The 25,220-nt window shown below is 36.6% G+C and overlaps 1 protein-coding gene across 1 annotated transcript; it reads right to left on the bottom strand.

Moving 5' to 3' along the window:
• Nucleotides 1-271: 271 nt before the first annotated feature.
• LOC139840978 (secreted RxLR effector protein 161-like) lies at nucleotides 272-937 on the bottom strand. The gene is made up of 2 exons (XM_071831215.1): nucleotides 611-937; nucleotides 272-496 (listed from the first exon to the last, which is right to left on the bottom strand). The coding sequence occupies exons 1-2, from the start codon at nucleotides 935-937 to the stop codon at nucleotides 272-274; spliced, it is 552 nt and encodes a 183-aa protein (XP_071687316.1).
• Nucleotides 938-25,220: the final 24,283 nt, after the last annotated feature.

The raw sequence follows: 25,220 nt of genomic DNA on the forward strand, positions 1-25,220 counted from the left end.
GTAATACAATCATTTCCCTTTTTCACATAACAACTTCTCATTTTCTGATTTTTATGGCTTTTTCATTTTTCAATGTTTTTGTATTTTCTGATGAAGCAATTTTATCAACTATTCTACTCAACAGAAAGAAAATAAACACAATCTTTTTGGGTTTTCAATTTAAAACATGCATAACAGAAAATAAAATGATCATACAAAACACAAAAATAAAGTAAGTAGCATGCAAAAATGATGCAAAATGCAAAATATACAAATGATACAGATTGGATGGTTACTTCAATAACTCCTTGTCGGACACAACTTCCGCCCTATCTTTCACACCTAACACATTTAATAGGAATAGGAAACGAGGTCTATCAAACACTTTTGTAAACAAGTCAGCCCTTTGGGTTGTCGTACCTATTTGTAGGACATCTATTAGTTTCTTTTCATAACAGTCCCTAATGAAATGGTACTTGATCCCTGTGTGTTTGGTCTTAGAATGATTAACAGGATTCTTAGTAACAGCAATAGCAGTAGTATTATCAACTTATATAGGAGTGTTAGAAATTTGCAAACCGTAGTCCCGAAGTTGTTGTTGAATCCAGACAACTTGAGAAGTACAACTTGCCGCTGCAATATATTCAGCCTCACACGTCGATTGTGCGACTGCCGTTTGTTTCTTACACTGCCAACTTATCAACCAGCTACATAGAAACTGACAACATCCCGAGGTTGATTTGAAATCTCTCTTACAACCCCCATAATTAGAATCACTAAAAGCCGTTAGATCGAACCCATCCTTTCTAGGATACCATAAGCCAAAGTTTGGAGTTCCCTTTAGATAACGCATGATCTTCTTTGCTGCTAACATATGATTCACATTCGGTTGTGCCTGATACCGAGCACACAAACAAGTAGCGAACATGATATCTGGGCGAGACGCTGTAAGATACATTAAGGAACCAATAATAGCCCTGTAAAGAGTCGGATTGACTTTCGGCCCTGTATTTTCTGGTGTAATCCCGTGATTCACCGACAGAGGATTCTTGGCAATTCATTCATCTTCCATCTTGAACCGGCTCAAGATGTCAGCTACATACTTTGATCGATGTAGAAAAATGCCCTTTTCAGTTTGGTCAACCTGCAACCCTAAGAAGAAATTAATGGCCCCTAGTGAACTCATCTTAAACCGTTTTTGCATTACGTCCTGAAACTCATCAACCATTTTCTGATCGGTTGACCCAAAGATGATATCGTCCACATATACTTGTACCAACATAATGTCGTCCCCCATTTCCTTAATAAAAAGAGTCTGATCGATGACCCCTCGTCTAAAACCATTCTCTATCATATAGTTTGACAGAGTAGCATACCAAGCTCTTGGGGCTTGGTGAAGACCATAAAGCACCTTTTCTAAGAGATACACCTTCTCTGGATGATGTGGATCAACAAAGCCTGGTGGCTGAGTTACATACACAGTTTCTTGGAGAGTACCATATAGAAACGCACTCTTAACATCCATCTGAAACACTTTAAAACCTTTCCAAGAAGCAAATGCTAAAAACATCCGTATCGCCTCAAGTCTGGCAACCGGAGCATATACCTCATCATAATCAACTTCTGGAATTTGTTGATAACCTCGAACAACCAATCTTGCTTTGTTCCGGATCACGATACCCTGATCATCTGTCTTATTTTTCAATACCCACTTCAGGCCATACGGCTTACAACCTGTAGGTGGTATTACCAATCTCCAAACACCCAAGTGATTAAACTGTTGAAGTTCTTCCTGCATGGCTGAAACCCACTCATCATACTGTAAAGCATCTTTGACGTCTTCCGGTTCGATTTGCGATACAAAAGCACAGTACGCATTCCTGAAGATTCTTCCGGTCTGATTCAATTCAGTATAAAAAGCAGTAACAACATTTGCAGAGGGTGTTACACATTCATCCGTAGCAGAAGATTCACCTGTATTAGCACCTGAAACACCTGCAGGGTTAATTACATAATCATCAAAAAGTTTAGGGAGAGAAACCGATACCAGACCATCTTAGTCCGCTGGTTTCAGTGATGTCATCTGTATTAGTTTGTAAAGGATCCACATTAACTGTTTGTGTGAGTTCCTCATCTTGAAGTGGTTCTTCCAACACAGTTCTATTCGGTTCTTCCTCTACCAAGTCCTCGTATCCGTCATCCAGATAAACTTCCTCCCCCTCAGACTGTAAGGTCGATTCCTCTAACGCTGGAACTGAATCCCCTGAGTCCGAGTCATCATTTTTAGTCCCTGTCACTGGTGCTGTGTTATCTGTTATTTTAGGCACTTTAGATTGCGTACACACATCAGACATACGTTCAGCAGAGAGACGCATGTTATACATCATTTATGCAGCTATCTCTTCATCATCAGAGTCATCCTCTGGAAGCTTGAATGAATCAAACAACTTATCATAATCAAACTACAACGTGTACCCTTTTTCGGATGAAATTGCTGCATGTCTTTGAACATCAGTTTCGGTACATTCTTCAACACACCGTGATTCCAAATTGTAAACTCATTTGCACGCATTCCCATAACCCAAGAACCTACCAGTAACAGCTTTCAGATTGAATTTCCCACCTGAATCTCTAACCATTATAGTACAAAGAGAACCAAACGTTTCAAGAAGTTTAATGTGAGGTTTTCTTTTCAGAAGCAGCTCATAACATGTCTTGCCATGACGTTTCACAACAAGCACTCTATTCATCGTGTAGACGCATTCAAAATTGCCTCACTCCAAAAGGTAACTGGTAATTCTAAGTCAGCCAGCATGGTCCTAGCAGTCTCAATTAGAGTACAATTCTTTCTTTCAGCAACACCATTCATCTGCGGAGTATAAGGTGAACTGAATTGTTGTTGAATTCCTCTTTCATTACAATACTCTTCCATTTTCTTATTTTTAAACTCTGTCCCATTATCTGTCCGGATCCTACGAACCCTCAATTTGTACAACATTTCAAGCCTCGTGATCAACAACTTGATTTGTTCGAAAGTATCAGCTTTACTTTTCAGCAACACAACCCACATAAACTGTGAGTATTCATCAGTAACCACTAAGCAATAGGAGTGTCCAGTAATACTCTTCTTGTTAACTGGACTGAAGAGGTCCATATGAAGCATCTCAAGAGGAGTATCAATGGAATGATGTTTCTTAGCCTTATGTGGTTTCTTAGCTTGTTTCCCCTTCTTACACGGCATGCAACCATCAGGAGCCTGAAACCCTTTAACATTCACCCCTTCTACTAAACAATTATGAACTAAATGGTTCATTTTCCCGAAACTCAAGTGACCCATCCTCTTATGCCATAACATTGACTCTTGCTCAGAAGCTCTGGACATAAAAGCCTGATGCCCTGTAGCTGCATTCACATAAGCCTTTGACATATCCAGAAGGTACACTTCTTGACATCTAGGTGCCGTTATAAGAATCATATCATCTGGTACTTTATAATCTTTTCTCATGATATAACACTGCTGTTCATCAAATAAAACTTTGTGCCTCTTGTCACACACTTGAGAGACAGACAGCAGGTTATTGGACATTTCCTTTACATAGCTCACTTTTTCAAAACTAACCGAAGAATTTGAAATCATCCCTTAAGCAGTTATAAACCCTCCTTGATCACCAACAAAAGAAACCGGTCCACCCTTAACAGATTTAACATCATTCAACAGAGACATGTTTCCTGTCATGTGCCTGGACGCCCCACTATCAACAATCCAAGTGTATATGTTTGGACTGTAGGCGACCTGCACAAATAAAAAGAAAAATGATTAGTTTGAGGGGGATACCCATGCCTTTTCGGCAATGGGTTTCCCATTTACATTAACAGCCATTTCATTTTCCCTGAAAGTGGTGCCCGAACCACTGGCCCCATTAGAACCCTCCTTTGTCACCCACATTTGGTTCTTATGTAAAGGTTTCTTAAAATAAATATTATCCTATTTAACCCTTTTACTGTTTTCAATCATGGATTAATTCTCATAAATCACATGTTGACTTGACCCATAAGAGTTAGGTCTAGACGACATCTGATTCTTAGGAGGAGAAACTGATCGAAATTTTTGAATCCTTTTAGGAGGACTCAACTCAACCCTCCTTCTGGGTTCTACAAATCTTTTAAAACAATGAACCACCCTATGACCTCCCAACCCGCAATGCAAACATGTACGCACAGTTTCAATTTTATCATCCCTAAAATAGGAATTGAAGCTAGGTCTACGAGCAAGTGGAGATCTATTTCTAAAATATCTGGGTGGGGATCTCCTGTTAACAGGAGATCGCTCAGGAGTTCTATCCGGAGACCGTTTTGGTGGAGGAACATACCTTGATTGCAAATTTCCAGTAGGTTTCAAGAAGTCCTCCTCCTCAAAGTTAGGACCTTTAATAAATTTAATTGGCGATCGGTTCCTAATCTTTATTGGTCTCTGATTTGCCGGGTTTTTCAGACTTTTGACAGTTTCAGAGGTTTTTCTACATTTTCAGTCTTTTCTACTCCTGTACTATGAGTCTCAGATGTACCTATCCCGTTAACCTTATATTGTTCGGTCGGTTGAATGGGAACATAATCTTCCCCGAACTGTTTCTCTGGAGGTGGGAAACTATAGTCTTGCTCGAATGGAGGAGGACACTGTTTATAATCACCACTAGTTTCTTTTCCTCCAACATTCTGACAATACTCTAGGACAAATGCAGATCTCTTATAAATATAGGCCTTTTCCTTTTCAGTTTCAAAACTGATCTTAAAGGATTCCTTTTCTCTCTTAAGCTCATCTATCTTCTTAATCTGCCTCATTATGGTCTGAGTATTTAACAACACATTCGACTTCAAATCGGTCACCTGATCGTCTAATGTCTTAATTATGTCCCTAAACTCCTTTTCCCTATTCTTAAAATACAGATTATCCTCATATTGCTTCTTAAGAACTTGATAAGCCTTTTTAAGGTCATCAATTTATTGATTTAAAGCAACACAATTATTACAGTTTAGGCAAATATCAGAAAATCTTTTGACCTGATCCTCAAGAGTTACACATCTATTGCATGTTTTAACAGACTCCCTAAGTTCATGCAATTTCAAGTCTAAGCTAACACAAGTTTTACAAACTGGATTAGTTTCAGGCGTTACGTTAGAGTTATTTGAAGAGTCTTCCATGAACGCATAGAGATGCAGAGCTTCCTTTTTGACTTCACCAGACTCAGATTCGGATTCTGATTCTGACTCTGAGCTCAAGCTATCTGAACGAAGATCCAAATTGACTAACCCCTTCTCATTCAATGTCTTCGTCCTTACAGATGCTGAGTTGCACACAGAAGACTGACCAACATACACACGAGATTTCTTTGAGTCGTCTTCTGAAGAGGATGACTCACTGTCTGTCCAAATGTCCCCATCACTGTGAATGGACCACTTAAACTTCTCTTCCACCCTCTTGTTTACATACCCTCGACGCAAGTAATTTGCCCAGTTCCATGCTCTGTCAATCCTATGTTCCATTTTGCATCCTAAGCATTTGCATTGTTTATCTCTTCCAACGCAACCCATCTTCTCCCTCTCAACCTTTTCTCTTGCTTCCTCTTCCTCAGTCATATGAATCCTAACTACATTAGCATGATGATCGTAAGCATCAGTCACATCGAAGGACCAATCATAGGACTCATCATCATAAGTAACTGCTAAAGCCTTCGATGATTAATCCATAATGGGAACATTTATAGTATTCTTCGATTCACGCTTCTGATTATGAAATGGGTTATGAAATCCTTGCTGCTTTGGTTTAGTGCAGTTTCGCTTGAAATGACCCAACTCTTGACAGTTATGACACCTCACTTTGTTCATGTCAAAACCAAACTTGGTGTTCTTACTCACACCCAAGTGTTTCTCCCCAGTTTTTTCAATGTATCTTTTCGCCCTATGAATCACACTTCCTATAGCCCATAGAATATCCATTTTCTCCATCTCGTTCTCGTCTATCTGATCATAGTCTTCCTGTTCCAAATGACTATAACCAATCCTCCCATGCAACAAATCATTGTAAGAATTTACTACCATCGAGACTAACGCCATATCCTCCTCAACTCCTTTTATCATACGCAAGCGAATATTCTCTGTTCTCAAAACCTCAGTACTTGCCCCTTGTTTAAAGTTGTCTGATACAGAACACTTTGAGGTGCAGGAGTGACATAACTTGACGTTATTTTCTCAGTATTTGAAGTAAAAGCTGTCTGTGGCTGAGCGTGTTTCACTTCAGATGAACCTATTTCTGGAGCCTTGTATTTCACTGGATTCTGAACAGTCTCTAACCTCTTCAATATCTCTTGAAATTCTAGTTCCTTTACCTGAAGCTTAGTAACAAACGCACTCAACGAATTATCCATGATAGCAAAGGACTTCTCAATCTCAACAATCATTGGATCTCACTTAATCGGTAGACCCTCACGAAAGCATTGGACAAGCTTCTTGGTAGAAAAGACAATATCAACACGTTTGGGTTCAGTTAACAAATGACGATACCTAGCAACAGCATCTTTTAGATATTCATCGGGTTGAACAGCAAAATTCTTCCATTCTTTCTTCAGAACCTTGCCTTTTGTTTTTCTATACTCAGATGTCCCTTCATTACCACTCTCTAGAGCATTTCATAAAGCATAGGTTGTCAAATGCGTTTTAAATTGATGGAATATCTCTTTAGACAATGCATGAGTAAGATGGCTATATGCTTTACACTCAAGATTATAATCCTCGCGCTCAGTTGTAGACAATTCCATAGGTGTCTTGGTTTCTCCATGATCCTTAGTCGAAAAAACATACTCAACCTTTAAGAAATTATATAACCTAGAGTCTATGCCGTTTAGTGAAATCAAGAACCTAGGCTTCCATTCTGCAAAATCATCCAAAGATTCTAGCCTGGGTACCCTATATGAGCTACCGATCTCATTTTCTGTCTTCAACAAGTGATGGAGACCTGAGACGAAGCACCGACAAGAGCTGATTGCATTTCAGAAGATTCAAACACGTCTGACATTGTAACTGTACGGTTGTTAAGTACGGTTGCAGAAGTTTATACGGTTGCAACACTCGGATGCAAGTGATGTGGCACGGTTGCAATAGACACGGTTGCAAAGTGTAACCGGATAAGATTATACGGGTGTAGGGTGTAACCGGACGGATGCAGAGTGTATCCGTACGGTTGTGATGTTATACGGTTGTGATTTAAGCGGATGGAGATTACACGGATGCAAGACGTATCCGTACGGTTGTGGTATCCGGATGGAGTACCCTTGCGGTTACAGTGTGTAACCGTACGGTTGAATGCTTGGTCGAATCTGGGCTGAAAAACTGCACAGAAACTAGGGTTTAAGGTTTTGGTCGATCTAGCACTCAATCTTGAGAAAAACCAGCGTATGTTTGACGTCCAAAATAAAGTTTTAGACCAGACTAACCCGTTTACTTCAACAAAAACACGAATTAACACTGAAAAGTCATGATTCAAAAGGGTTTTTGACAAAAACACTAAAAACACAATTCATACTTATATATGAATATTTATATAAAGATTGTTAATATAATTAATTCATACTTATATGTAATATTACTTATAAGTTTATTTTTTTATATACATAATAACATATAATATTAATAGTAGTAAGTAAAAGTAGTAATTGATTAAAATGATAATAATAACATTACTTATAATAATAATAATAACTATAATAAGAATTTTAGTAATAATAATATTATTGATACTAGTAGTAGAAATGATAATAATAATAATAATAATTATATAGTTATAATGATAACAAAATAACATGTTTTGTAGAAAAATAATAATTGTTAATATCGCAATACTAATAATGATAATCATATTAATAATAATAATGGTAATAATAATTATAATAACTAATGATAATACTAATAATAACAATAATAACTATAATTATAATCATAATATAATACTAATAATAATAATAATAACAATATTAATGATACTTAATGATAATACAAGTAATAATAATGATAATAATATAAACTAAATTATTGATAATAATAAATATCATGTTATTAATAATCAGCATAATAATAATAATTAATATTAACAATAAATAATAATAATAATAATAATAATTAGAAAGAAAAAGAATGTAAACCCTTTAAAATAAATCGTTCTAAAAAGATTTGCCCAAGACCGGGCTCGAACCCGAAACCTCTCGCTAACCCGCACACCCATCAAACCATTTCTCCAATTCTGCTTATCTGATTTATTCCAAGTTTAATTATACATAACCTGTTTTATTATACGTTCATCTTCTTCTTCTTCTTCTGACCAACTAATCGACCAGGAAACTAATCAATCTCAATTATTTTCCTAGCTTGATTTATGACTTGAATTAATACAGAAAGGATCCATTGCTGTTGAATTTTGATTAAATAGAAAAAATAAAATTAGCAGCAGCAGCGTTTTGAAGACACAAGAACTCAATACGTGATTTTAAATTTTAGACAGTTTTGGATCGTAATTCCTACATGAAATAGGTTTTAAATTCCTCCTAGAAACTTCTACAAACCTTAATTTAACTTGAAACATTAAAACGAGTTCGAATTTTCTCAAGAACAATTTGATTGACTTTTTGAAAAGTTACTTTGACTCCAAAATTCGAAATCGTTATGAGGAATTGGAAGTCAAGACTTTGCAGAAAGTTTGAATAGATCAATTCTAACAACTCTGCATTAACACATTTTGAAAATCATTACGAAATCGAGTTTTAGTTAAAAAGATCCTGCGTACAGAGGTGATGTGTGCGAGGTGTAGTACGTAATACTATTAATTTTGCTACGAAATACTATTAAATACGATACAATTTTACACAAGTTATTTATTTATTTATTGAATGGATATACCTAAACCTTGCTACAACACTTATAGGCAGTGTACCTAATCGTAGAGTAGTGTAGTTTTTAGTAAGTTCGGTTCGTTCCACAGGGATCTAGCTGAGTCTAAAGCTATATTTATTTTAAACTATATTTGTATAAAAATATATATATAAGTAATATTATTATTATTAAGGGGGTTTTTACCGTTTAATGAATGTTTGTCGATTTTACGTCTTAAGTCACAACTAAAACCTAATGTAAAATATTAAATATAAATATAACTTAATTTAAAGCCTAAAGTAAATGACGATAAATAAAAATGCGATAATTAAAAGTACGATAATTAAAAGTGCAATAAATAAAATGACAGTAAATAAAAGTGCGATGAGATATAAAATAAAGGAATTATGCTTATTTAAACTTCTGTAATCATGATGTTCGACGTGTTGATTTTAATTTATTACCATGGGTTAATTTTCCTTTGTCCTGGATTATTCGATACTTCAATCTGGTTTTTGTCCATAACAGTCCATCGGTCATAAATATAAAGTGCGAGTGTCCTCGTCAAATTATCCTTATACCCGAAGTCAAATATTCCAACTAATTGGGGACTTAAACTGTAACAAGGTCTTAATACTTTGTTTAATAATCACACCAGGATATCGACTGCGTGTAACCCAAGGTTTTAATACTTTGTTAACAATTATGCCAAGTGTCCTTGTACGTAATCCACCCCTGTTTTAATGATTCCATTGACTATTAATCCATCCCCGTGTCCGGTCAAATGAACGATTATTAGTATTTATAAATATCCCGCCCATCGTGTCCAATCGAGTGTATGTGGTTATTTATAATTACCTCAAATTGTAAATCTCTATATTAAATTAACGAACTATCATTCAGTTAAACAAATATAAAGCCCATTAATAGCCCATAGTCCAATTTTCACAATTGTCGGTCTTTTGTCCAAACCCCAATTATGGTACAAAGCCCAATAACCCCGTCTTAATATTTAGTCCAACATCACGATTACTTCGGCTTAAATAAGCATAATAATAATTTAGCTACGAGACATTAATTTAAAAAGGTTGAACATAACTTACAATGAGTATTAATCCCGTAGTGTTACACGGACAGAATTTTGACTTACAAACTTAAAACATTCGCCACTATAACCTTATTATTATTAACTTAATATTAAAATTATAATTATAATTATAAATATAAATATATTGAGAGAGAGTAAGATATATGATGAAGGTGTCCATAAATTTGGCTGAATTCGTTGCAATTTATAGACCTGGCCTGACTTTAGATGCCATGCGATAGCATGGAATTTGTGCTTCCAGGCCATGCGATCGCATGGCCCCCTGGGACAGCTCACACACTTTTGTTTTTTTATTTGCCGACAGTTTTTAATATAAATATAATATATAAATAATTAATAGAATTATTTATATATTATATTATATTCGTGTGCATAGTTGACTTATAATTTTAGCTCCGTTGCGTCGCGCGTTGATAGTTGGTTCATGTCCCGGTTCCGGATTTTCGAACGTCCTTGCGTACGATTTAATATCTTGTACTTTACGTTTTGCGACTTGTACTCTTGTAATTTTGAGACGTTTCTCATCAATAAATTGAACCACTTGGATTGTACTTTATACTCTTTAGCGTTTTGGTCGTTTGCGTCTTCAAATCGTCGAATCTGTCTTTTGTCTTCACTTTTTATTATTTAAACGATAATCACTTGTAAATAGAACAATTGCAACTAAAAGCTTGTCTTTCTTGAAGGATAATGCTATGAAATATGTGTTCGTTTTTAGCATTATCAAATATTCCCACACTTGAGCGTTGCTTGTCCTCAAGCAATATAGAACTTGAATATAACTTTACTAGAATCACTTCTTTATTCTTCACACTTTGTACATCAGTGATTTTAATACTGCGGTATGAACAATGATAGTAACGTTGTGGTTTACAGTCCCACATGACTATAAAAATTTAGATCCTTTAGGAAATTGGATCTTTATGAAAACATTTGATCTTTTGAAAATTCAATCTAGCTTTTACCTAGATAAGTTTTCCGGAATAACCCTTCACCGGTGTTTGCAAAATGTTTTTGTGGGTTTTGTGGGTTTCAGATTTGAAAATTTTAGCTCAAAACTTATGGTTTTGTGTCACCCACTTGCTAACCTTGTATTGGGAAAGCAACACGTCCAGTTTACTTGCTCCGTATATTACCTTTCGGTAAACTACCGTCCGGTTGTAAAGGAAAGCGTTGAACAAGCAACTGTTAAGGCAATGTCTAATGACATGCTTTTGATTATGGTCTATATCGTGTTGGATGCAATTACTATCCTTTGTAGGAGCAATAGTAAAGATCACCCTATAATTTTTCGGTCTGGCACAAGGTCCTGTCTTCGACCATGCTATGCAACCACCGTTCTTACGGTTGACACCCGATTTGGTTCAGGTGACCTAATGAATTCCAGGTGAATTTCTAAGATTTTACGTTCAATGGTAATGAACGCATTGAAAATAGGTTTTCAGAAAACAAATTGGTTTGTAATTTGATCAAAATATTTTCTCGTTCAAGCTCGAGTTTAGATATCATCGAATTCTATGAGTTTGAATTCTCAATCTTTAAGGTCAATCTCAAAGATTGAGTAATATCAGGCTTAAAAGCTGATTTTTGATCTTTAAGGAGATTATCCTTTCTGGGGATCTGATTCATTAGTCTTATAAGCTAATTTGCACGGTGCCCCCTATTGTACGAGACAGATCCTCTCATGGTTAGGATAAGTCTGACCACTTGGCGACCCTGTTTGATGCTGAGGTCCGTGGATTTCCAGCTGATTTTCGAGAAAACTTTTCAAGGTTTTTCGTACTCTCTACAACTGGTCTGGACGACAACTTCCTGACCTAAATCAAGAAGCGCGTGTCTTTTTCTCGAAAGACTTTACTTCCTTTAAAATTTCATTTATATTATAATAAACTGGGTAAAACTAATTAATATCGTCCAAAACAAAAGTATCTTCAATTATTTGTACAAAAATATGTGATATATATTTTAAATAACTTGGTAAATTTTTCCCACACTTGGCTTTTATTTTTCTTTCGTTGCCTTTTTATTCTCCTCTATTCCATTTTAAATTAATTCAAGCATTTTGGGTTGTTTCTCAATTTATGTCCTTTTCGAGGTAACAATAATTTCGGTGTTAACACCTAGTTTTATCGTTCATAAATATGTATAAACATGATTTTGAGTTCATTTAGTTAAAAAATTTTAAAATTTTTACTAGAAGTGGGTAGTCAGTATATAAGACTAAGGCTGTTCTTTATTATCAGAGAGCACTAGATTCTAATACAACTACTACGTTACTAGTATTTTAACGGTGGCTATTAAACCAAGTGTATAAAAAAAAAATTATAAACGAAAGAATTTAATCCCTTCCCACACTTAAGATCTTGCAAAGCCCTCATTTGCAAGAAATCAGTAACAATTTAAATTATTGAGGGTGATTAGCGTAGAAAAATGATTAAATTTTACCAAAGTTTCCAAACATATTGTTGTTTGTGTGAATGATAAATGGTGCACATCATTTGTTCATTCCTGCAGTTGTTATATCACATTTATTTTGCATCTTGTCGTCAAAATTAGTTGCTTTTGCTGAACTTAATGCCATTATTTGAAAATGCGCTGTTTTACCCTGTTGTGTACATGAGATAAAATACATACAATACAAATATAAACATGCATGGTAATTTGAAATGGGACTTAATATCCCACTTTCAAATTACAAAAATGAAATATTAGTACAAAATAATAAAAATGTTAAACATTACATAAAAGTATTAAAATGTTAAATGTTTAACATAAATAGATAAAAATAATAAAAGATAAGAAATCACCAACGGAACACTATTGATTTGGATAGGGGTTCCAGTTCATATCATCGCTCGGGTTCCATGGTTGCTGATAGGTGTTCTGGTAGGCTTGGTTTGGGTCGTACAGGTCAAAGGGTGGCCGCATGTCGGGCTGATGTGGTGGAATGTAAGCAGGTCGAGTCAGGATGTAGTTATTTGGTACCTAATATGATAGCTGGCTCATGATTTGGTGCTGATGAACTTGCCAGCTATCGTGTTGGCATCGCCTGGAAGTCTCATACGCATTCGCGGCTTGCCACTGCTCATACTGACGATGCCTATCCTCATTACTCATTTCCACCTCATCTATACGCTGGAAAACATCAGTAAAACTATCCCTAATGACATCCCAAATGTCATCTGCTTCCTCCATCTCCTCATCTGAACCCCTCTCTACCAGTGGATGGGTGCCATGATATGGTATTGGCATATTGTGCCTCCGTTTTAGTACCTTTGCACCCTGATAAACCTCCAAACCTATAGTATCGGTTTGTTCCTCAACCACCATCATTGGACCCCCGTGTTCCCTATCCACACCTAAATACTCTCCAATGAGAGTAACAAAAATACCTCCTCCTATTATTCCCCCGTCCTGTATACCTTCCACAACTTTGGACAAATAATACCCAACACAGTAGAGAATATTAACAAAGCCTCTAGTGTCTCGAATGCACTTGAGGTAAAATAAATCATTTAGAGTCATTTTCTCCTTGTTTTTTCCTCTTTGTGTAATCGAGTTAGCTGAAAATCTATGTATTATACGAAGCTCTTCTTTGTGAATGTCTAAATAGGAGTGTCTTCCTGCCCGTGTAAACACATTAAAATTTGACATACGCCTGCATACGGCGTTAGCGTTAAAATCTCTATCTACCCTCTCACCGTGATAAATTAAAGTGTACCATCAGGTGATAATAATTCAGTGGGGGTGTAAATCTGTAAAGCTCTAGCCATGTCTATCATAGACATCCTGTACATCCTACCTCCAAGTAAAAACCTAAGAAAACTCTTATCGTCTAACCTATCTACATCCTTATTTAAGGCTATAGTACTCATTAGCTCAACACACCACTCCTTATATACAGGCCTACAAGTGGTAAATAAACATTCCCAATCAGTAAAAGAAGAGCTGCCATACCTTTGGATTAGATGCTGTCTAACTGAGTTAGCTAGGCTGACCCTTACCAAAGGCTTCCAATCTATTACCCTTGGTAAGTTGTAAGGTTTTCCCTATTCGGGTTACCCGGGAAGGGCGAGTAATCCGACCCCATACTCTAGTGTACGCAGCCCATCAGGAATACTCCCTGGCTATTTCCAACCCTTCCCTGGTCACCCCAAGAATTGAACCTGAGACCTCTTGCAAGGATCTATTACCCTTGATACTTCTACATTTTCGGTCCAAAGCTTAAATTTGTTACTTTGGAACGTCGGGTAATCTCTCCAGCTTCTATCAAATCTTAAATTGGGGTGTAACTCCTCTTCATGAATTCTCGAGTGTTCTATTACATGGTGAACGGGAAATACTATGTAGGCAATAAAAAATTGAGGTTCTGGTTCATAGTATGGCACGTGTTGATCATAATGTTGTTGTTGTTGTTCCTGTTGTTGCTCCGGTTCGTGATATTGCATCTCTGGCTGTGGTTCCGGATCAGGTTGCCTAGACGATGATGATGCACCATCAGTATCGGTATTTCTCTGCAAAATATATTAAACACAAAATTTGTTCATCCAAATATGCATTAGTGTTAGCAAAATAACAAATTAAAACAATTACAATAAAATGATTAATCCATATTAAACTTATACTCATTTTCATATTTTTATCAATTCTACAAATTTTCAAATAAGCATATATGAAAATGTATACAAAGTTCATAAGCATTCAACTCAAATAACATGTCAAAATAATCATTACTAGCAATTAAACAAGTTTCAAATGGCATTTATATCAAATTAATCAAGTTCATGATTTTTAGACTTAAATATTCCACTTTGATGCTCAAAAATCATGTTTAGGATCAAAATTTGGATCATTTAGCTACCTAAACATGTTACACTACTTAATTTAGCAATAATCCATAACAAAAATCGGCCATAACTTGTTTATATCAAAAAGTCCCAAATTGCTCAAGAACACAAACACTAGATTTCTAAAAAATTTGAAGTTTAAGGCTTCAAATCATGTTAAATAGCATCAATCTAGGTTATACATGCATAATATACTAACAATTTAACTCTAATTATATTAGAAATTATCAAACTAAGATTATTGCAATTAATTGAAATTATCACAAAAATTAGGAAATTTAGGAGTTTAGGGGTGAAATTTTTACTTTTCTGCTTCCCCATCTGAGAAAAGACATGATTATAGCGGATTATTGTGACGAATTTCGTGAATTTTGGTTGAAAATTGGTGATTTTAGGGAGAATTTGAGAGTACTTTCGTGTATATGTGTGCGTGTTTTGTGTGGACAGAGAACCAGCTCGCTGCTATTTGTTTCTGTCCAGTTTTCTGGTGCCATGCGATCGCATGGTTTATCTGTGCAAACCCCATGCGATCGCATGGGGTGGGGTATTTATTTATTTATTTATTTATTTATTTATTTTTTTTGGATGCTTTAAATCAATAAGATTAAAAATAGTGCTAACAAAATTTTGTCGCCCCGCCATCGGGTAAAGCAATTTCGGTTCAACGACCTAGTTTTCAACTCACAACGAATTTTAAATATCAAATTTTTAACTTAATGAAATAAAGTAAATTTTTGTTTTTAAATTCACACCAAACTTAAAATTAAAATGCATAAAATAAAATTTCATTAAAATACTAATATTTTTACAATCTTAGATTTGAAAATATAGTTATATATTAATTTTTTTTTAAACAAGATAAAAATAAAAATAAAAATTGTTTCGGTCTTTTATCCCACTTTAATCAATCAAATATTAACAAAAATATACGTCCCTCTTTTTGGGTAAAGTAATTTCGGCTATATTACCTAGTTTTACTCCTGACGAATTTCTGAAATATTTTGAATTGATTGATTAAAGATATTTATACCTTATGAATAAACGGTAAATTTCGCAGTGATGTAATAAATTTTTGTATGATATCAATAATTTCGGTTTCGCATACCTAATTTTATTGAATATCAATTTAATACTTTATAGCAAACGATTCAGTGTTTATTATCAAAAGGTTAAAAGCAATAAATTAAAACAAATAAAAACTGTACATACTTACATGTGAGATAGAATTCTCAGAGGCCTGCTTTAGTTGACTCATAGGAGAGTCGTGTGATTTGGTTTTCCATAGCTACATAAGCGTAACCTCAATTTTTCAATAACTTTTCTTCTAAACATATGAACGGTCCTTCTCTGCATAGAGTAACAAATTCGGTATTTGAATATGTTTGATTGTTCGAACATTTACCTTCGTGTGACCATTTTTCGCATTTATGACATCTTTCAAGGTGTCGTGCTCTTCTTTTTGTTGCGGATTTTGATTTTCCTTTACCAAAATGTATCTTATGATGATTCTTCCTGAGTTCTTTCCTCACTTCGTCCATTTTTCCTCTTATGAATGATACCAGTTCACTCGGGAAGATGTTATTATTACGTTTAGTAATCATAGCATGTAGTAGTAGACCATGGTTCAGATCAAAGGAATTCTTCATCTCGTAAAACCTAAAAGAAATAAAAATTCAGAATGGAGGGAGAAGACTAGTTCTTTAGAGTCTGCTAGGGAAAGACCATTCGGATTCCATTTTCGAGAACTACACGAAAACAGAATATCTAACTCTAACAGAAATTCATATTACCCTTAAAAGATTCGAATCTTCCCACACTTAGTTAGATGTGGTGTCGAAATTGTGATTAACTTCATCTTCAACTTCCATTGGATTACCTATGTAATGTTTAACTCTGTGACCATTAACCTTAAATTCAATCCCGTTTGAATTTATTAACTCTATTGTTCCGTACGAAAAAACTCTTTTGACTATGAATGGTCCAGACCATCTTGATTTCAATTTTCCAGGAAGTAGCTTGAATCGTGAATTGAAAAGAAGGACTCTGTCTCCTTCCTTAAATTCTTTTGAACTTCTGATTCTTTTATCTTGCCATTTCTTCATTCTTTCCTTATAGATTAACGAATTTTCATATGCCTCATGTCTTAATTCTTCTAATTCATTTAGTTGACTTAATCGTAAACGTCCAGCTTCATGTAAATCAAGATTACATGTCTTCAAAGTCCAAAATGCTTTGTGCTCAATTTCTACTGGAAGGTGACATGTTTTTCCGTAAACGAGTTTAAAAGGTGTGGTGCCAATTGGAGTTTTGTAGGTTGTTCTAAAAGCCCAGAGTGCATCCTCCAATTTCATGGACCATTCTTTGGATTTGATCCTACGGTTTTCTCTAGAATACGTTTTAAAGCTCGGTTGGTATTTTCAACTTATCCACTTGTTTGTGGATGATAAGCGGTTGAGATTGTATGAGTTACTCCATATCTTTTGAGAACTTTCTCAAGTTGATTATTACAAAAATGAGTACCTCGATCACTTATTAAAGCTTTCGGTGTTCCGAACATTGCAAAAAGACGTTTTAGGAAGTTGATTACAACTCGTGCAACGTTAGTTGGGAGAGCTTGTGCTTCCGCCCATTTAGATACATAATCAATGGCAACGAGAATGTAGAGATTATTATGAGATTTTAGAAATGGATCCATAAATTCAATACCCCAAACGTCAAATACTTCACATACTTAAATGACATTTTGTAGCATTTCATCACGTTGACTTATTTTTTCGGCCCTTTGACAAGCATCACAAGATTTACAAAGAAGGTGTGCGTCTTTGAAAATTGTAGGCCAATAAAATCCAGCATCGTAAACTTTTTTTGCTGTGAGTTGAGGCCCATAATGACCTCCTGTTGGTCCTGTGTGACAATGGTTTAAGTTTTTACTAGCTTCATCTCCGAATACGCATCGGCGTATTATTCCATCGGGACAACTTTTAAACAAATGTGGATCTTCCCAAAAATAGTGTTTTATATCACTAAAGAATTTCTTTCGTTTTTGGTACGACAACCCTTTTTCAAGGAATCCACATACTAAGTAGTTTGCATAGTTTGCAAACCATGAAATTTCATTATAATCTATCTTCAATAGATATTCATTAGGAAAGTTATCTTGTATAGCCGATTCATTTAGAACTTCTAATTCAGGATTTTCAAGACAAGAAAGATGATCAGCTGCGAGATTTTTTGCTCCCTTTTTGTCTCGGATCTCAATATCGAACTCTTGTAAGAGTAAGATCCAACGGATTAATCGTGGTTTGGCATCTTGTTTCAAAAATAGGTATCTAAGAGTAAAATTGTCGGTATAGACCACCGTTTTAGCTAGAACGAGCTATGAACGGAATTTATCAAAAGCAAAGACAATAGCAAGGAGTTCTTTTTCAGTAGTTATGTAATTCGTTTGTGCTCCTTGTAATGTCTTACTAGCATAATAAATAGGTTGAAATCGTTTTTCAATCCTTTGTCCTAAAACGGCTCCCATTGCAAAATTACTTGCATCGCACATGAGTTCAAATGATAAATTCTAATTTGGAGTTATCATGATCGGCGCATTTGTGAGTTTTTCTTTAAGAATATTAAAAGATTTGATGCATTCATCTGAAAAGACGAATGGAGCATCCTTTTCTAGGAGTTTGTTCATAGGAGTGGCAATTTTAGAAAAGTCTTTTATGAAACGTCGGTAAAAACCGGCATGCCCTAGAAAACTCCTAACTCCTCTAATATTGGTAGGATGTGGAAGTTTAGCAATTACATCTACTTTAGCTCTATCCACTTCAATTCCTTCCTTTGAAATTTTATGACCAAGAACGATGCCTTCTTTAACCATGAAATGGCATTTCTCCCAATTAACTACTAGATTTGATTGTTCGTATTTAATAAGCATTCGTTCAAGATTAACTAGACATGTTTCAAAAGTATCACCGAAGACTGAAAAGTCATCCATGAAAACTTCCATGCATTCTTCTATCATATCGTGAAAAATCGTCATCATGCACCTTTGAAAGGTTGCAGGGGCATTGCAAAGTCCAAATGGCATGCGTTTGTAAGCAAAAGTACCATAAGGGCACGTGAACGTGGTTTTCTCTTGATCCTTGGGTGCGATTGGAATTTGAAAGTATCCGGAGAAACCGTCAAGAAAACAATAGTAACTATTTCCAGCTAACCTTTCCAACATTTGATCAATGAAAGGTAAGGGAAAGTGATCTTTTCTGGTGGAGTCATTTAATTTTCTATAATCAATATAAACACACCATCCTGTTACAGTCCTAGTAGGAATAAGCTCATCTTTTTCATTTGTGATGACAGTCATGCCACCCTTCTTAGGTACGCATTGAACTGGGCTTACCCATGGACTATCAGAGATTGGATAAATTAAACCTACATCTAGCAGTTTAATAATTTCTTTCTTAACAACATCTTGTATATTTGGATTTATTCTTCATTGGCGTTGCACATATGTTTTATGACCTTCTTCCATAAGGATTTTATGTGTGCAATACGAAGGACTTATGCCTTTAATGTCATGAATTTTCCATGCAATAGCTGGTTTATGAGCTTTTAGCATAGAAATGAGTTGAGATTTTTCATTTTCAGTAAGAGAAGACGATATTATTACAGGTAATTCAGATTCACCATGTAAATAAGTGTATTCCAAATGGTTTGGAAGTGGCTTTAACTCTAATATCGGTGGCTCTTCTATCGATGATTTATACCGATATCTGTCTTCCTCTTTTAACATTTGAAGTTCTTCTGTTGTTGGTTCATAATCATTAGCCATGAGTGCGGCTAACATTTCAGCTTCATCAATTGGTTCAGTTCCTTTTCCTAAAGAACATTCTCATGTTCCTTGTAATTCTGGAAATTCTTGTAACAATTCTGCATGTGAATCTATAGTTTGAATGTAATAACATGTATCATCTGCAGATTGCGGTTGTTGCATGGCTCTATCAACAGAAAAGGTAACACTCTCATCCTCTATACTTAGGGTCAGTTTCTTACCAAACATGTCTATTATTGCTTTAGCCGTGTTTAAGGATGGTCTTCCTAATATGAGAGGAACTCGAGAATCTTCTTCCATGTCCAGAATAACAAAATCGACTGGAAATACTAAAGTACCAACTTTAACTAGCATGTTTTTCATTATCCCTCTAGGATATTTTACTGATCGATCGGCTAGTTGTATGCTTATTCGTGTTGGTTTTAATTCTCCAAGGTCTAGTTTAGCGTATAGTGAATACGGCATTAAATTTATACTAGCACCCAAGTCTGCCAATGCTTCTATTGAACTAAGACTCCCAGAAAACATGGAATTGTGAAACTTCCTGGATCTGAGAGTTTTTCTGGTAGCTTATTCAACAACACCGCTGATATGGCCAAAACAGACGGTTTAATTTTCGCGGTGTCGTTAGGCCGCGGCACGTCAGAATCAGCTACCATGAGGGCGAGTAGTGGTTGTTTTATTATTTATATTTAGCTGGGGTTCCAGGCTATAGCTCACCTACTTGTCTTCCTTTTAACGAGTAAGTGGAAAATATAACTCAGGTACGTATTTTTGTATGTTTGCTCAGTAATGTGGGACAAAAGTGCCTATATAGTTAACCCTAGTGACAAGAGGTGATAGATCAAGATTAACTAGATGAAATAGTAATTAGACAATAAAAGTAAAGATATGAGTGAAGAATAGAATTCTAAAGGGGAATTATCGCAAGAGTTTAACTTCCTAGGATAAACACTAAGCCTTAACCAACTGGGCTGTGAACCTAACTGATTTGTCACTAAGAGCTTAGGCTTTGAAGATTTTGGCTAAGACAGGTATCCCTACTCCCAACGTTTAACCTGAAAGGTTTGAACGACCTTATGGATGAAATCTTAGGTACATGAACAAAATGGTTTACCTAATAAAGGAAAGTCTCAGCTTTTCTTAATCCTAGTTATCTAACTAAAGCAATATCCTACCACTAAATCACTATGCTATGCCTTAACATTAACAGATGTGCAATCTTAGATATTCTAAGGTACTGCTAATTGGGATAGAAGTCTCTCCTTTGCGATCACTTATTCAACCCCGGATCATCTTACAATATCTCAAGAACATTGCTTCTGACGCGAATCATGCTTCTGAGTAAGCTAGTGTTCACTGAACTCTCTATTGCTAATTCTAATCACAATCTAAATGGGCAGCTCTTCTATGATGAATAAATGGTTATTCATACGTAGGTACTATATCTCTATGGTGACGTTAAGCACACATAACTACTTACCTTTTATCCTAGGGTTGATCAGGTCATAATACTAGGTTATAGCCACATGAATAAGCGGAAAGGGTGATCTGTAAATTAAACTTCTAAACCGTCAAGGTTTCAGCATAACAATATGACAAGTTTCAGATAAAATATTCAACACATGATAAACAATTGAAACAGATAGATAATCATGCAAGATGAAAGCAACTCAAGATAATAACTTTATTAAATTAAGGAAAGCGTTCACCATTTACAGACGAGATCTGGACCATTACAAGTGCTGACAACCTCTAGCCCGCTCCTATTACAATCTTCGGCGTTCGCCTCCGGGTACTTAATTTCCTGCTCGGAGGTGAGAAGGCCTTGAAAGCTCTAGTGGGAAAAAGTGTATTGTAGTGAGAGAGAGAGAGAAGAGAGGTGTGTGGAAATTGGATGACAAAGACTCCTTTAAATATACTTGAAAATTGCCAGAATACGCCTGGCAGGCCGCATGGCAGGGCGTATGGCAAGGCGTATTTGGCAGGCCGTATGGCTGGCTGGCCGGATGGTGGGCCGTTTGTTGGCACGTATCTAGCAATCCGTATCCATAGTGGCAGGCCATATGGCTGGCCGTATGGTGTGCTGGTTAGCCTTGATTCCCTGGATCGTAACTTGATTTCTTGTCTTTCACCGTTTTCGCTCTAGAATCTTCGTTTTAGCTCCGTTTCTTTTGATTCTTTTTGCATTGTCTTTGTAATCATTTTACCTACAAGTTTAACCAAAAAAGCCATTATTTTGCCGACAAAGCTTTGAACTTTATGTTTTTGGGACTCAATATCGGGGGTTAAAACGTGACTTTTTAGCCGATATCAAATATCCCACACTTAGACTTTGCTTGTTCTCAAGCAAACTTCTAAACTTAAAACAGTGAGGACTTTAATCCGTAGAGATCAAGTTGTTTTTGTTCCGCAAGATGGAAGAGCAGAAACTTAATTTTTATTCTTTTTGCTATTCTCGAATCTTTTCCCGCAAGCATGAGAGGAGGTTACATAACTGAGGCTATCTCACTCGGGTCACTCATTTCACTAAATTGTTTAGGGTGTCCTAAAGTTCTAAGAAATGAAGTCACTCTTAGCCAGTCATGCTTACATTCTTCGTCATAGGCTTGATCAAGACTCAAATCTTCATCACTTATTTGCGAGAATTTTCGGTTATTGACTCAGCTTGAATTGTGAAGAGATGGGGGTTTGGAAGTTTCTAGAGTACGAAGGGTTTTGATAGATAGGAGTTTATTGATTTCTGCGATCCCTTTAGCTTTTTGTCGGGAATTTCTTCGTGAGCATCCTTCTTTTTTGACTGCCAGGAGTTCTTTCTCGAATCTTCACTGGTTCTGCTCCCTTTCTCAGAACCTTTATTCGTAGAGACTTTACTCTAGTTTATTTATTTATTTTTTTTTTATTTTTTTTTTGTAAGCATCTTTTGCTTTTCTCTTCGAGGTCTCCTTCTGGCGATCTTCTTTCGATAATTATCTTGGATGCTCGCATTTTTCTAGTGCGATTTTGAAGGTTTTCCCGAAAAAGAATGATTTAATCGGGATTTATTTGTGAAGTGGATAGAGTAAATAAGCAAAGGTGAAATGGATTTGTGGAGCGAAAATGAAAACGAAGGTGTATAGCGGAGATTGTTTTCGTCTTCATGAATAGCTGAGGTTCTAACTTAGTTATTCTCGTCAAAAGGTGTGATTCTGAAATGTAGATCAAGAGCAAGTTCTGATTCCGAGATGTTAACATCGGCGCGCTCAACGGAAATATAGTGAAGCACTAAAAATGAGTGCTTATAAAGCCTTATTTGGGGGTGCCTCACAACAATTATAGCAGGTCGAATTGCGCCTTTTGTTATGCAATGCTCTATTGGAAAATTGATTTTGATTTTTGCAAAAAGTTTTCAACCTTGTTTTACTCTTTTTGTCTATTTTGTAGCAAAAACTTTTTGATCTTTTATAGAATTTTATCATCCTTGGTGTTTTATAGTTCGAAAAGTTTTAAATTTTGTCAAAAACTTGAGAATTTTACAAGAATCGTTATGTTATGTGCAACATTTGCTATCCCACACTTTAAAACAACATTGTTCTCAATGTTAAGGATACGGAGTATCCCACACTTTAGATTTTAAAAGAGGCGTTTTGTTATCAAAAGTTTATGTTGGTGGGGTTGCCAATCCTACACTTAGTTTTTAAAGTGGTATAGTAGTTTGTGTATATTCTATTTGAAAAGGTGATGAAGACGTAGTACTCCCCTATGGTTTCAAGACGTGCAGCTGGGTGACGCGCTAACTATGGATTCTTCAATTCTTGTGCCGGCGTCATCCTCGTTCAAAGCGTCCTTGCTCCAAGTTGTTTCCATCTTGTACGATCTCGATCGTTGTTTGCTTTGTGACGTTTATTCATGCAATTATTTATTCTAAAAGCAACCATACATACTAAAACATAAAGTAGTTATGCCCGAAACCGGGCGTTCAGAAATATAAGATAATGTAATGTAGCATCAGTACTAATATTACGAATGTTTCCAAAAGTAAACATGGTTACGGCTGAGTTAGTGGATATGGAGGAGAATATATTACGCTGCTACGGGGCCTGGCTGGGTTCCTCAATCTGGACTGACCCTCGCTGGTCATCTCCTCATCTGTGGCAAACTGGTCTGCTAACTCCTCTGTGTTCATGCCCGAGGATATTCTAAATTGTATCTCATCCGATCTCGCGATTAACCCAGTTAGTGATGATGTGCTAGTATAAACCATCGGCCCTGTCTGCCAACCCATACCCTCCTGTAAATCCCTACCTCTACCCCACTGCTGGTTAACGTCCATACTATCGATACCCTGTGCAATCCCTGTAGTCATCTGTCGGTGCAACGCCTGATCCCATACCGACTCCTGAGCCTCAGTAGACGTGTTACCGTGGTCAGTGCTGAACAATTCTTTAACAAAACCCCCAGCCCCTGTGGTATGTGGAGGTGGTGGTGGTGGTGGTGGTGGTGGTGTAGATGTGATAACTGTACGCTGCATGTAGTGATGTGTAGGTGGAGGTGGAGGTGGAGGTCCTGAAAACTGGTGGCTCGGGCCTGCTTCCCTAGGATCACGGTGGGCTGTCATTACCGGGTACTCATGTGGGTATGGTGGGATGTGGAATTGCCTCCCCGCATAATGCGCAAAGTGATCCAAATTCTCAAGGATCGCGTGCTGGGAAAACCAACTCTCCTATCCTGGTATATCCCCCATGTGGTACTGGTACTGGTATGGTAGATATCGTGGACGATCACCCTCGCCAACTGATGAGTGACAGCGAGTGTTAGTGGGACGTCCATGTGCTGTGGGATCATCCTCATCCATAGGTTCCTGAGAACCTCGTCGTCTACTACCGTCCCGTGTCCTCGTATCAGGTCTGAATCCCTGTACTCTCACCCCTGGTACCGTCCGATCTTCAGAACCGGGTATCTCTGGGTTCGCCTGAATGATTAACTGCTCACCCTCAACACGAATGTAATCCCAGCTGCTCAGCAGTTTATACCCTATTTCTTCTGACACGGCCCCAGTCCTATAGTTAATCCATTCAACACTTCCCAAAACACGCATGTTCTGAAGCAACCTAGTAACAACGCCCCCTAAAACCGGCACAACTGTGCTTGCCGAATTCTTCGCACTGGTGAGAGCCTGAGCTAGGAGATGTGCCACCTACATATTTTGGTTATTCATCATGGCGTGCATCAGGCGCATGTCTCTGATCGTAACAACACCACCAAATCTGGCTTTAGGATGGAGGGTTTTAGTGATTAGGTGGTGGAGGATTCGGAGTACAGGGTTGGCGAATTTGGATGCCTTTTTACCCGATTGCCATGGCCCGTTATCAGTGATGTGCTCTTGCCAGAAAGCTTGATGATCCATGTGATTCAAGGTGGTAGATCCATTCCTGAATATTGGCCGGGTGAGCTGCGATGATTTATACAACTCCAAGTGTCTCGCAAACCGTGCGAGAGTCAGGTGATACATGTGGTTTTGGTGTCGAAAATGGATACACTCCTGATCATTATAATCTTCTAGATCAAC

This window comes from Rutidosis leptorrhynchoides, chromosome 4 (genome assembly GCF_046630445.1).
Source record: "Rutidosis leptorrhynchoides isolate AG116_Rl617_1_P2 chromosome 4, CSIRO_AGI_Rlap_v1, whole genome shotgun sequence".
NCBI lineage: Eukaryota > Viridiplantae > Streptophyta > Magnoliopsida > Asterales > Asteraceae > Rutidosis > Rutidosis leptorrhynchoides.